Below are 14,665 nucleotides of genomic sequence, written 5' to 3'. Positions count from 1 at the left end.
TGTCTAGCATTAAAATCTTCTCTTTTCTAGCAGAATCAACAAAATGTACTGAGCGGGCACAGTCCACAAACATCGCTTCCCAGTCAGACACAGAGCACCCTCACAGCCCCGCTGTATAACACTATGGTGATTTCTCAGCCGGCAGCCGGAAGCATGGTCCAGATTCCGTCTAGTATGCCACAGAACAGTACCCAGGGTGCTGCAGTAACTACATTCACTCAGGACAGACAAATAAGGTAGTTGTCATATTTCATAAGTCATTCCAAAGTTGTAAATTAATTGATAAAAAACTCAATAATTTAATTTTAAAAAAATATGATTTTTAGTTCGCTCATTCCAGCCAATATTCTTGACTTTGAAATAAAAACTCAGAATGTATCCATTGTTTAAGGACTTTTTAATGAAAAGGTAACAAATTTTGTTTCCTGTCCAAAAAATGTACTAGCAAATACAGAGGGTGCCCAAAAAATGTATACACATTTTAAGAAAGGAAAACGATTAAAATTGTAATACTTAATATATACCAATAACAAAAGATGAATACAGGTCACGTTTGACTTCTGCAATTACAAGATGTGCTCAAAGTGGTTACCATCAGCGTCCAGACACTTCTGATTACAGCAAACTACTGCTTGAGCAAGGTGGGCTAAAGTGTCCACTTGTACCCATTTTTTGGCACCCCTGGTGTTATAGAATCCAAATTCTATAGCACACTGTTGTATGAGTTTTATGACAGGCTTTGTATCACTGTGGACCTTTAATCACTTTAATGTGGATACTGGTGAGTTTTCAAGTAGTAACAATGGTTACGGTGTACACTACCATAGTTTATATGTTTTAAGGAATAAAAGCTTGCCTTTCTTGAGTTTGTTACATATGGTACTAAGTGCTCAAAATATATTAAATTTTTTGTTTGTTTGTTTGTTTTTTGTTTTTTGTTGAGAGCCCACTGGCCCATGTAGGAATCAAACCCTCAGCCTTCGGAGTTAGGAGCACGGAGCTCCAACCGCCTGCGCCACCGGGCCGGCCCCTAAATTTTTTTTTTAATGTCTGTTGGTTTTTTTATTTCCCAGATAAGAAAAAAGTGAGTTTTCAGTAATTTGGCCAAGGGCCTGTAGCCAGTTGAGGGGGTGAAGTGGTTCTGGATTCAAGCCGTCGTGTCTGATTTCAAAGCTCAAATGCTGAAACATATACTACACTACACTTTTGTAGGGCATTCTAGAAAAAGTCATTTATAATTTATAATTTATTTTAGTAAGTCCAGATAGCTGACTTAGAAACACATTCTTGAAAGAAATGCCATTTTCATATATTGGTAAGCTTTAACTTTAGTATCTCTATAGTCTTAAAACTTCTATTTTAAATACATTTTATTTTTTACTTATTTTACTGCAATACAAGTAGGCTGCTGTTATTATTATACAATTTTGCTATTATATTTGACCATGAAATAGATTACATTAAAATCCTATTAGTTTCCAGAGAGTAAAGAAGTTGCAGCATCACAGAGGCAGTGAGAGCAGAGAGAATTAATTTCTTCTCTTTGAAACTCAGTTCCTTCGATTTAAAAAGTCAGGCTTTATCAAACAAACAAGACAAACAAACAACAAAATACTCATAGACACAGACAGTACTTTAGTGGTTACCAGAGGGTAAGGGGGAGGGAGATGGTAGAAGAGGGTAAAAGGGGTTAAATATATGGTGATTTAAGAAGAATTGACTTCAGGTGGTGAACATACAATGTGATATATAGATAATATATTATAGAAATGTATACTTGAAACCTATGTAATTTTACTAACTTGTCATGCCAATAAATTTTAATTAAAAAATAGATATTTTACAAACAACAAGTAGATAAATAAATGTCATGTTACTGTAAAAAAAGAAAAATAAAGTGGTTCTATTTTGGTGAAAGAGAGGCGTGTGGTCAGAGAGAGCTTCGTGGAGGGAGATACTCGGCCCGAGTCTTACAGAGCTTGGCTTTGGTTGTGTGCATGCAAGGAGCCTGAGGCGGGACGTCTAGGTAGAGAGCATTATATGCCAGGGGTGTCCAAACTTTTTTCAATGGTTTTCACCAAGGGCCATATGCGGTAAAATACACAAACAGCCAGGCCACTCACTCGAGGTGAAGTACATATTGCCTCACCTGGTTTATTTAAGTAAACTAAATATATTTTTGGAATTTGCTGCGGGCCAATTAACAATGGATTGCCGAGCCGCAGTTGGCCCATGGGCCGCAGTTTGGACACCCCTGGTATATACAAAGCCACAAAAGTGATAGTTAAGCAGAAGTACGTTGAGGAATGTCTTTTGGTGCTGAAATGGATGAAGTACTCATCACATTTTACCAGTGAGAGTTGAGCAATTCAGATATTAATTTCTTTTAAGATTACAAAAAAATAGCACTTCTGTGAATAAGCCACATTGTAAATGTTACTTGTTTTTTGGGGTTTTCTTTATATTGTAAATTTAAAAAATTTGTATGTGTTTTTTGCATTAAATAATGCATTTGGTCCTGAAGCATATAAAATACAGTATTTTACTTTATTTTGACATGGATTCAAAATAGATGTATTTTGTATTGTGGAACATATAAATAATAAAGTATGCATCTGTACTGAGTTTCATATTATGTACTTTAAACAGTCAGTAGTTGCAGTTATGTCATGCAAACATACGTCTACAGTAAAGCCTTATGCATCTCAATTTTTTCTCTATAACGGCCAGTGTTAGAAACTAACTTCATCTCACAGAAAAGTCAAATAGAAATAGTATTGTTCAAATATATGGTGATGGAAGGAGAACTGACTCTGGGTGGTGAACACACAATGGGATTCATAGATGATGTAATACAGAATTGTACACCTGAAATCTATGTAATTTCACTAACCGTTGTCACCCCAATAAATTTAAAAAAAGAAAAAGAAATAATATTGTTTCCTGAAGAAGCCATCATTTTTTGTTTTTGTCGTTTCATTAAAGAAAATAAAAGGAAGGGAGGGAGGGAGAGAATATTAGTGAATTCTAACACAGTGAGTATTATGCTGCATTGATCAACTTATAAAGTGAGGGTACTTTTATTTACCTTTAGAATGTCATTTAGTTTTGATTTATGTTTATAAGATACAACTTGCAATGTAACTGTCCTATAGACCTAAAGTTTTTTTTTGTCTTGTGATAACTTTAAGTTTATTCATGATTAGTAAAATAAACCATGTGCTACATCTGTTTGACTCTAAGTACTTAGTAATTTTATAAAAAGAAAGAAGTTTTAGCAGTTGTAAAAATTGTTTCTATTGTGGTAAAATGTATATATATATATATATATAACAAAACGGACCATGTTAACCTGTTTTAATTGGACACACAGTTCATTGGCATCGAGCACATTCACGCTGTTGTGACCATCACTACTATCACCATCCAGAACTTTTTTCATCTTCCTAAACTGAAACTGTACCCACTGAAAAAGAATTCCTCATCCCTCCTCCCCTCTGGCTCCTGGACACCACCACTCTGCGTTCTAAGCACATAAGACTGAGTTTCACTACTCTAGATGCCTCATATAAGTGGAATCATTTATGTCTTTTGTGATTTGCTTATTTTACTTAGCACAATGTCCTCAAAGTTCATGTGTCAGAATTTCATTCCTTTTTAAGGCAAAATAATATTCAGTTGTATATATGTATGTCACATTTTGTTTCTTCATCCCTCGACAGACAATTGAGTTACATCCATTATTTGACTATTGTCAGTAATACTGCTGTGAACATGGAAGTACAAATATCCGTTTGAGTCTCTGCTTTAAGTTCTTTTGAATATGTACCCAGAAATGGAATTGCTTGATCATATGGTACTTCTGTTTAGTTTTTTGAGGAACTGTCATAACTGTTTTCCATAGTGGCTAAACTATTTTGCATTTTTACATTTTCACCAACAGTGGACAGGGTTCCAATTTCTCCATATCCTCACCAACGCTAGTTCTTTTCTTTTTTTGGATGATAGCCATCCTAGTGGGTGGTGTGAAGTGGGATCTCATTGTGGTTTTGATTTGAATTTCCCTGATGATTAGTGATGTTCAGTATCTTTTCATTTGCTTAATGACCATTTGTGTATCTTCTTTGGAGAATTATCTGTTCAAGACCTTGCATATTTTTAAATCAGATTGTTGTTGAGTTGTAGGATTGCTTCATATGTTCTAGTTATTAACCCCTTATTAGCTATATGACTTGCAAATATTTTCTCCAGTTCTATGGTGCCCTTTCACTGTGTTGATAGTGTCCTTTAATGCGTAAGTTTTTAACTTTGATGTACAATTTATTTTCTCTTTTGTTGTCTTTTTACTTTTAGTATCATATCCAAGAAATCACTGCCCAATTCAGTTTCATGAAACTTTACCCCTCTGTTTTTTCTGTTTTATAGCTCTTATGCTTAGGTGTTTGAGTTAATTTTTGTATATGGTGTAAGGTAAGGGTCCAGCTTCATTCTTTTGCACGTGGCTATCCAAAAAAAAGTTTGTATTTTTGTTTGTGATCATTTCATTTTGCTATATACACAAAGGGAATCTTTAAAAACATGGAACAAAATTGGGACACGCGGCTTTAAAAAAAACTAAATTGACAATATCATTGGGTGTTATTTTAGAGAAGTATTCAGCCCACTGCCTTTTATAATGTATACCTTATATTTCTGACTCCCCTTCTTTCTTTTCCGTTACAGATTTTCTCAAGGTCAGCAACTTGTGACCAAATTAGTAACTGCTCCTGTAGCTTGTGGGGCCGTCATGGTACCTAGCACGATGCTTATGGGTCAGGTGGTGACTGCCTACCCTACTTTTGCCGCACAACAGCAGCAGTCCCACACGTTGTCAGTCACGCAGCAGCAGCAGCAGCAGCAGCAGCAACAGCAGCAGCAGCAGCAGCAGCAGCAGCAGCAGCAACAGCCCACTTCCCAGGAGCAGCATCTCACGTCAGTTCAGCAACCATCTCAGGCTCAGCTGACCCAACCACCACAGCAGTTTTTACAGGTAATTCTCCACATGCCGGAAGCTGTCCCAAACCCATACACTCTTAGATAGTGAAATTAGGCATTAAATGAACACTTTTGTAAATGATCTAAAGAATCCATATGAGTTTATATTGTACAAGTTAAATTTCTATAAAAACAGAAAGCTTATCCCAGTTAGCTATATTTTCTTTCCTGTTTAACCTTTGGAATACTTTTAGCCCTGACACGGACATACCCAGTTATCTGAATTGTTGGATAGAATAAGTGGCTACTTCCTGCCCAGATCGAGGCACTTTACGTAGAGCTCTCTCTGGCTGGGTTTCTGGAATTCAAACAAAGGCACCTTTCCTTCTTCTCTTTCTTTCTCTAGTGGCCCATCATATTCTACTCTCTACAGGGCAGGGGTATCAAACGGGATTTTAAAATTAGTGTAGACAATTATCTTAAATTTTATAATTGGTTATAAATTAATTAAGCAGAAATACTATGGAGACAGTATATGTCATAATTAAGAACTTGGACTCTAAAATCAGACTGCCCTGAGATTTGGCCACTGCCGCACCATATACTGTGTGACCTTAGGCAGGTTACTTAACTTGCTAACCTTCAGTTTCCTCATCTATAATATAGAGGTGCTAATAGTTCATATCTCATGGGTGAAACATGCATTTAAATCACTGAACATAGTATAACTGCTGTATTTTATGACCATAAATGACAAACACTCAGATTGACCAAAATGCAGACACATCTCACGTGGGTATGTCAGACAGGAGCTACCTATCTAAAGGACACAGAAGAAAGTCATTGAGGTCGGTATCCTCAGCAAGGAAATCAGGCCGAATTTCTGGACCTCAGTGCCTCACGGGTGAGTAGGTAGATAGTAGCAGATTATGACATCTGGAAATCCAGCTTTATCTCGTATGCCCTAGGAGAAGCCATTTTGAATGTAGGCTAGTCTAGATTTGTGCTGAGACGACTCTATGTAGGCCAGCCACATATCATCAATTTTAGTTATACAACATATGGTATAATTAGAAGATTTAACATTATATTGTATATTCAGGTATAAATACAGTGTTAATTATCACCCTTGGAGTTCTGGTCCAAATACAGTTCTTGGTGATATAAACTTGGTGATGTGGAAAACAAGTTAGTTGCCTAAATCTCTCGAGTCATACGACCCCTACATACAGTATAGACCATAAGCCTATACTGCAGCCACTAGTGACTGGCTTAGCTATTGTTACAAATGAATTAATAATTAGAATTTACAACAAGTTAGAAACTATTATCTAGGGGAAATATAGTCAATGAGAATTATGAGTAAGTAAAAGCTTTAAAAAGGAGAGGACTTGCATTAAAATCTCAGTCTTCTAGTTTGTCAGAACGAGGGCCCCTAAAAAATGAGCGTTCTCTTCTCCAGCACTTCTGAAAGAAGCATTCCAAAGACATGGGACCCCTAAAGAAATAAGGGAGGTAGCACCCTTCAGAAATACACTCATATGTGTATTTCTCAAATTGTACACTCAAATTGTAAATACACAATTTGGCTTATTGTATAACACTTAGTTCCAAAATATACTGCTGTTGTAACCCTGAAAGGCTCAGGAATATTCTGAGTTTTTTATCTTACAAAAGTTGTTCCTAATAACAAAGAAAGAAAGCAAATGGTCCAGATTCTTGGCAAAGCTTAATGGTTCTTAAAGTTCAAAGATCTATCTGTGTGTATATCCTTCATATATTATATTTGCAAAAATCACTCATCACAGTTCCATTTTAAAATTAGTTGTATGGTCAGTAGTAAGGAAGGAGTTTCATTTTAAAAATGCACTTTCTTTTGGCTAGTTTCCGTTGTGTATCCAGTAGTAGAAATTAGGTGAAAGAAACACGCTCCTAGAGTTGAGACTTGCCCAAGGTCACACATCGAAAGAGTGGCAGAGCAAAACTCAAATCCAGGGTTTCTGACTTCAGATCCTGTGCCCTTTCTTGTTTTGTTTTGCTTTCTTGTTATACCACACTGCTCCTTATAGGACTTAAGTCTCTAACTTTGCCTTCATTTTTGTAATACTTTTAAATAATGATGTTAATATTTAATCTTCATAGAAACCCAACATGGGACGCACTGTGATTATCCTTATGTTGTAAATGAAGAAACTGAGGCCCAGAGAAGTAAATAGTTTGACCAAGTCGCTCACTTAGTGAACACGGCACCAGAGTTTGCACCTGGACAGTGTAGCTGAGGCCCGTGCTCGGCCGCAGAGCTCCCGCTCTCACCAGCCAGAGGAACCTGTGCCAGAGGCCTTATCTATTGGACCTCAGAGTATTTGTGTTTCATATGTTCTCAGCTATGCTTAAAATTTATTGTCTGTTTAAAATTATGGTCTTTAGGACATACAAAGTGAAAACATATGTATGGTTTTTGTCTCAAGACATAGATTGCTTTTTATACCATAAATTCTCCAGCTCAGACGCTTTTAAAAAATGAAGTTCTGTCAGACTTTCAAAGAGAGAAAGCCTTATAAGCATTCACCACAATATTATTTTTAAATGAGAGAGCAAAATTTACATAGATTATGTGGCATTTAGGGATTTTGTCCCAATGGAGAGTGGAAAACTTGAATAATCTTAATGTAGACAACTTAATGGGGGTAAAGCAGTATTGCATGATCCGTTTGTCTTTAGACTTCTAGGTTGCTCCATGGGAATCCTTCAACTCAGCTTATCCTGTCTGCTGCGTTTCCACTACAACAGAGCACTTTCCCTCAGTCACATCACCAGCAACACCAGTCTCAGCAGCAGCAACTGAGTCGGCACAGGACTGACAGTCTGACCGACCCTTCCAAGGTTCAGCCACAGTAGCACTCAGGCCTCCTCTCTGACTTCATGGGAAGAAGGGGTCAGCCGGTAGTGTTGCTGACAGGATCTGAGGATTAGGAGGAAAAGCTCCGGCTGTTTCATGAGATGCAGTATTGAGTGTTCTAGTTCCTCAAGTTAGTTAGCAGGGAAAATGCTGCCTAGTGCTACGTACATTAAATACCAGCCAGCAGATGATCGTAGGGCCATAGCCAATTCTGACAGTGTTTTACTTGCCCATATACTTTTTGATGAAAAAAGAATATATTGCCAAATGTTAAGAAGCTCAGCTCTGAAATATGACCTCCAGTGAATCAGAAAGGCACTAACAATGTTAGTAACTTTTAGTGGTTCTGTGCCTGTTGTCAAGTGTTACAGAGGACACACCACTGCCATGTCAGGGGTTTGCTTACAATGATGCCATGAAGACAGTCCAGTAGACCCAGTAGGCCCTCTCCCCCAACCCCTCTCCCTTTGCAGATAATGATGGAATCGTAATTTCAGAATGTTGTGAGGGTTCAAATTCTCTATGTACAGATGCTGTAAAAATATTATGTATATGTCTGGATAAAAGGAAAGAAAACATTCTGTATGCTGCATGAAAGCATTATCTCCTCATAGGTATGAATACATTTCCTTAGATTCTGATGCCATGTGCAAACTAATACATCCTTTGTTTTCCCTTTTGTTTACAACACGATAGTGTTCTATTCACTTTCCCGGGGCACAAGGCTTTTGTTCCTACTCGGCTGTGATGTCACAGTTTGTTCAGTGAGGTATGATGTGCTTCTGGGAATGGATTGTTTTTTTCAGGTTAAATTATTGAAATAACAGGATTTTCAAGTTACTCAGAAACATCCCTCATTTCACTATTTTTTCAATTATGTTTGAAAATAGGATTTGCACTGCTTTATTTTAGAAGGTTGGGAGTTTTGATCACATATTTTGATATAGTTCATAGTTGGAAATAGTTGTGTAAATGGTTTTCAACAAGCCTGAAAGTAATTTCAAGAATGTTTCAGTTTTAGAAGTAAAATTTGCACACAAAACATTTTAGGCACTTTTTAAACATTCTCACTGGTGGGAATTTTAACTTTTAGGATTTGTTGGAATCTTTTTATTATCCTTCACGATTTCAATGCTTCTTTTAGTCAGAAATGATTCAGGGTTATTTGAGGGGAAAAAAAAACCCATAGTGCCTTGATTTTGATTCAGGTGATAATTCACCATCTTGAACTCATTCTCTGGTCTCAGTAGCAGTTTTGAAACCTTAGTACATTTTTAATAGCATGTGGGTGTCATTGCCATTGTTATCCTCCTAAGTTCCCAGGAAGACTGCTGTGAGTCTCTTGGGCTGGAAGTACAAATAATTTAGAAATAAAAAGATGACATCCTAACACTATTAGAGTCATTAATGTGCTCACAAAATTGTTTTCCTAAATCAGCATCTTCCTTTAAAGCTAAGTAGTCATTTAAGAATTACTAGTAAATATTTGCTCAATATGATCTTGATGTCCTACAGAGGAAAAAGGAGTGGGACTTGGCTTTCCCTTCACTACACTACAGTATTGTAACTCACATGCTTTCTAAACGTGAACTAAGATTTCATTTGGCAATATCATATTCTTAAAGGTAATAAATTCCAACAAATTATAGTCATAAAAACATTTTATATATTTTATGGTACTATAATAGTTAAATTTACAACGATAGAGCAAAGTAAAATTAATGGAAAATATCTTGTTAGAATATCAAAAATTATTACTGAGAGAAAAGAAGACAGCAAGCTGAAATAAATGAAAATTAACCTTAAAGTGTATTAACAGAATTGAGGTTGTTAAACAGAAAAGGTTTTGAGCAATGAAAATAACATAATACAGAATTGCTAGATAGAGTCAGAGAAACTCTAAGTCAGTTCTTAAAACTTTTCTGTCCTCAGCTTTGCTATCATCCTTAAGGGACATATTTTGTCTTTCTGTAGAAAACTACACCTGGCCACACTTAAATTAGAAAATTAATGTTGAAAATGAAAACAACCAAAGAAAGTTGGTGTCTACCCTTCTATAAAAGAAGTGTTACTAGATACCAGTCAATAATTAACATATCAAGGAGCTCATCTTCTAGCTAAATGATTCATCCAGAATAGATTTCTCACTTTCTCCTGAATGTCAAGGACAGTTGTCAGAATATGTGTGTACTTGAAAGCACACATACACATAGACAAAATTGATATTGTAGAATATGGCAACAGTACTTTCTCCCCTTTCAAATTGCCTTTCTTAACCTTATCATGCCATTCCATATATGAGTTGTGCCTCATTCGTTTTTTAGTGATATCTAGTGATACGGATTTAGCTAATGAAAGAAAGATATGAAGAACTATTAAGGTTTATCCTCTTAAGTACCATGCTTAAAAGAAGGATGGTGGATTGTGAGCATTGTGTACTTAACAAAAACAAAGCCTAAGACAAGCCATAAGGTAAATGGGAAAGAAAATTAGACAAAAATTTCCATTTATACTTCCTGTTGTTTCTTACAGATAATTTTTTTTTCTGCTTAGAATTGATGGCTAAATTTAAAGGAGCAGCTAGCTGCTTTTCCTTTGCTGTCAGTATGCAGTGTTGTGTTGGAAGAGGTGGGAAGTACCAGCTGCCTCTTAGCTCCTCTTTTTTTCTTGCTTCTCTTAAACTTGGATTGCAAAGCTGTCCCTGCCCCCTCCTGCATGGAGATTTGAGCATTCTGATGAAGATTGAGCAGTTGTTCTTCATTCATTTCTGTAGCCAAAGCTGTTAATTAAGATTCTAAATCTTAAGTCATGAAAAAACACCAAATAGGAACATCTTTCAGCTACTTAAAAATCCTGTCTTCCCTCTGCTTTACTCAGTTTTTCTTTAAAAAAAAAAAAAAAAGAATAAAACCCCATTTTATTCTGGGTGGCGCTTTCTAGGTAAGAAACTGTTGAAGACAAGGAGAGCTGTTAGCTGTTCTGCAGTTACCCTGCTTTGGACCGCGGTGGTAGGCACTGCAGGCAGTCCGTATTGTTTTACCCCCTACAGGTGAGGACGACAAGGACTAATAAAGTTGCTGCTGGGAGTGGTCTCAGAAGTACTCCATTTTTTGAGTGGAAAAGATTGATGGAAAAAGCAGACGTGGAGGATGGGGGAAGCATGAAAGTACATACTACAGTTCAGTCTCCAAACTCTGTCCTAAGTTGAGGTGGTAATTTGAGTCCTGTGCCCTGCTTTGTCACCTAAACCTGGTGTGGGAAGGTACTAGTGACTTTGAATGGTTTGTTACAGAATACTCTGGAATAGAGCGAGTGTTACTTGGGTTCTTCGGAAGCGCTGCAGTATCCATCATTGCCTTAACGCAGTCTGTGCAGCTAGTGAAGGGCCTGGGACGTCCATGAGGGCATCGTGTGTAGAAGGCGGATAGACGGACCTTGTTCCTTCGGGAAGCCTGAGCTAGGGGCCCTGCAGATAGGTGTTATCTTAAACTGGATGTTACTCAGCGTGTTTTAAAACTTTTCCACTACATTGAGATGAACTTTTATAAAGTGGAATGAATGCAAATGGCATTTTATTCTAGTACTGCTCATTTCTTTTTTTTTCTTTTTCTGTATTTCTTTGGTGATTGGAAGTTTGTTGATGAACATTGTGTAAAACTCACTCAAGTCTGTAATCTTTCCAATGTCTGCGACCCTGTTCATAGTCCCTCAGGAGTCAGCGTTGGAAGGTATAAACACTGGATATTACTATTGCTGAGTGAGTCTAGCCAGGAGTAAGCCGATTGGAATCTTTAGATGATGGAAAAGAAACAGCACAAAGGCACTTGCCATTTTAATAGTGATTGGAGAAAGAGAACCTTTTAAGTTTGTTTGGATTGGGTGAGCATTCTTCTAAAAGGAGCTTCTGAAGTAATTGCAGAGGAAAAGAGTCGACTATTTTTATAGCATATTTAATATATTTGTATATAACTATGAATATAGTAGGAACCTCCCACATCCTTCCACTTTTCTAAGCTCCTCCCCCCTTCGCCATAGCTAGTCTAGCCTCATCCGCATGGGTAATGTGCCTACTGTCAGCCTACCAACAGTTAGTGCTGCTGCTTTCTGAGACAGGTGAGACGACCCAACTCTCATGCCTGGGGATCCTTATATGGGAATAGCACACACTTTTAAAACAACATACCACAGTCTAAAAGCATCATTTTGAAATGTAACAAGCACTTTATTGCAATTATTCATTTTGATAAAGTTTATTATAGGCATTACCATTTCTAAAGGATCCCCAAATCATCACTTAGGTGAAATTTAAAAATGACACATTTCTGAGAAATGTTTAGATCCAGTGAACCGTAGTAGGTTTATGGGAGTGATTTCAAGGTAGCCAAATGAACTTTGACTTTTGTTTTGAATGTGGTGGAGTCAAGAGATTGTAGATGCTAGTTTCATTTAGACACTATTGTAAACCTATCTTGCCTATTGTGTGGACACCAAAAGAGACCAATGAGCCTGTTTATTTTCAGAGGTCTAGGAAAATTGCATCAGTGTGAATAGATGTAAAAAATCAACCTAAAAGTGATTGTTAGTAATACTTTAGAGTACAATCATTTCAAGAATTATTCTGGGTGTTTTAAATGTGCTCTGAAATGTTGGCATGCCATTTCAGTGTTTCCATTTGAATTGCTCTTGTAATATTTTTGCACAAAAAGGACTGAGAAAGACTACTTTGGTTGAAGAAAAAAAGTGTAATTTGGTCTTAATGACTCCTGTGGAAACACTGGGGATGAATTTTGTTGGTATAGTTATTAATTCAGGATATTTAAACAGTATTGAACAGCTCACAAGAAATTAAACAAACGTGGATATTTAAAAATTAAAACTTTCTTTCCATGTGATGTTTTGCATATTTTCCCCATGTCATAATTTAACACTACATTCCTTGTTTTTCTTAAATAAAATAATACTTTGCAGGTTCTGTTTTGAGTATTTAACAATATTTTGTAAGCTGCCTGGGTTTTCCTAGGGAAACGTTCTTTAATGAAATAGGATATCGTTTATGAAGACTAAGTGAAATTCCATCACGACCACCAGCAAACACTGAGGTGCTGCATTAAGTGACAATCAAATAGTGAGTATTTATGGGAGAATTTAGGAAGTGGTTTTAAAGAAGAAATTGCTTTGTAAGCAGTTCTCTGGGTTTCTTGAATAAAAATGGCTACATGTATTTATTTATATTTTTAAATATCTTTGTGTTCTCTTTTCTCATCAGAGTGATTTCACAGTGTCATGTATTTAATTTGTGGTTTGTTTTGTTTTGCCTTACTGTAATCTCTGACATAGAGAACTAGCTCTTCTTACGTGGGGTGCAGCCTCTAGCCTCATGACGATTTTTCATGGGCAGGCCAAGTCTGTTTTGCTTCAGGACAGCAGTGGAGGGCCCAGATCCAGAGGCCCCTGCACTTCCCTCCTGTTCTCAGCTCATTTAAGGAAAAAATAAAGGTAACTCCTTTGAAACCTGCTTCATATAGCTCCAACCTTTTTCTAGTTTCACTTGCTGCCTTTTCTATTTTGGGGGCACTTTTTCTATTACTTCCCCAACACAGCCAAAGGCCAGTATGACAGATCCAATGGCACACATTGCCTGTTTTTGCCCATTTGGGGAAATGTTAGTGAAATGATCAGCATCTTCTAACGGCCACTACTAGTTATCATATCTAAATTCAAATCCATTGCAAGTCTTTAAATATAGGTGAAGTAATGTATACACACTGCAAACTCTTCTACAAAAAAAATGTTTGTCTCTATAGTGCTGCTTGGTCTTTTAAAACAAAACAAAACCTCCACACACAGCACTGTCTAGTAAAGCAGTTTGAGCATTTGGAGCCTAGAAATTTGAGGATACTTCTTGCTGGTGTGATTGGAACGGAATCCTCCACTTTGGGGCCCGTAGAGTAGGTCGAGTCCCACAGGCCAGGTACAGAGCACACTGTCCAGCTTTGGGATCCCTTGGAGAGTGGTAATTACAGCAAGTCAACCGCAAGGTGGATTTAATGGTGTAAAAAATGTTTCTTAACTCTGAGGGTTAAATTGAAAATGTGTTTTCAAATGTATGCTTTTAAATTTCTGAGGAAACAAACTGTGACATCGCTTTAAAAATGACATTCAAATGTTTTTTAACAGGTGTTTTTGAGTTGGCCTGTACGGGTACAAATTCATTGCTGGCAATGATTGTGCCAGTACTAGTAAATGTAGGGAAAGCTGTCTTATCTTCAGACTGATGTATTATATAACTAGACAATCATCATCAAGCAAAAAAAAAAAAAAAAAAAAAAAAACAAAAAAAACGGGCCAGGAGATGTCCTTTTTCTTTTTCAGTAGCTATGCCAGCTAGAATAGCTATAATTTAGACCATTCTAGAATTAGTTTGAAATCTGTTTTACTGCGGTGTAAGTTGGAGAAGGACTTCTGTGTGGCACTTGCACGTTCACCCTATGTAAAGATTGAAGCCCAAAGATGAGTTAAATTCAGTGCTGTATTGAAACCAGTTAGTGCAAAAAATGTTTTCTCTTTGTAAATTTCTAATTGTTAACATAAGTTGGTAGCTTAAAAACACACACCAAATTCTTTCTCATGTTCTGTATGGTTCTTAGTGTGCTACATTGCTGTCCTTACTGCTTGGTTCTTGGTTTTAAATAAAATTTAGATGGAGGCTAACATTCTTACTTCCAAAAGGGTGGAGCTATAAATGGCTAACTAATCTTGAGGTAAGAATACCTATATTTTTTCTAAAGCAAA

At 36.8% G+C, this 14,665-nt stretch overlaps 1 protein-coding gene across 19 annotated transcripts in view; it reads left to right on the top strand.

Moving 5' to 3' along the window:
* CLOCK (clock circadian regulator) overlaps positions 1 to 10,759 on the top strand; it is a 125,214-nt gene extending 114,455 nt beyond the window's left edge. For 11 of the 19 annotated variants that reach the window (XM_081054380.1, XM_081054378.1, XM_081054384.1 and 8 more), the window contains 3 exons: positions 31 to 236; positions 4,723 to 5,029; positions 7,696 to 10,759. In XM_081054380.1, the coding sequence (XP_080910506.1) occupies positions 31 to 236; positions 4,723 to 5,029; positions 7,696 to 7,872 (690 nt within the window). In that variant the 3' untranslated portion in view covers positions 7,873 to 10,759. The remainder of the gene's footprint in view (positions 1 to 30; positions 237 to 4,722; positions 5,030 to 7,695) is intronic. The other 8 variants (XM_081054370.1, XM_081054371.1, XM_081054369.1 and 5 more) reach the window with 1 other exon arrangement.
* The last annotated feature ends 3,906 nt before the right edge of the window (positions 10,760 to 14,665 follow it).

This window comes from Rhinolophus hipposideros (genome assembly GCF_964194185.1).
Source record: "Rhinolophus hipposideros genome assembly, chromosome: 1".
NCBI classification, from domain to species: Eukaryota; Metazoa; Chordata; class Mammalia; order Chiroptera; family Rhinolophidae; genus Rhinolophus; species Rhinolophus hipposideros.
The sequence above is the reverse complement of the archived record's forward strand: the minus strand, read 5'-3'. Positions and strand labels throughout refer to the sequence as shown.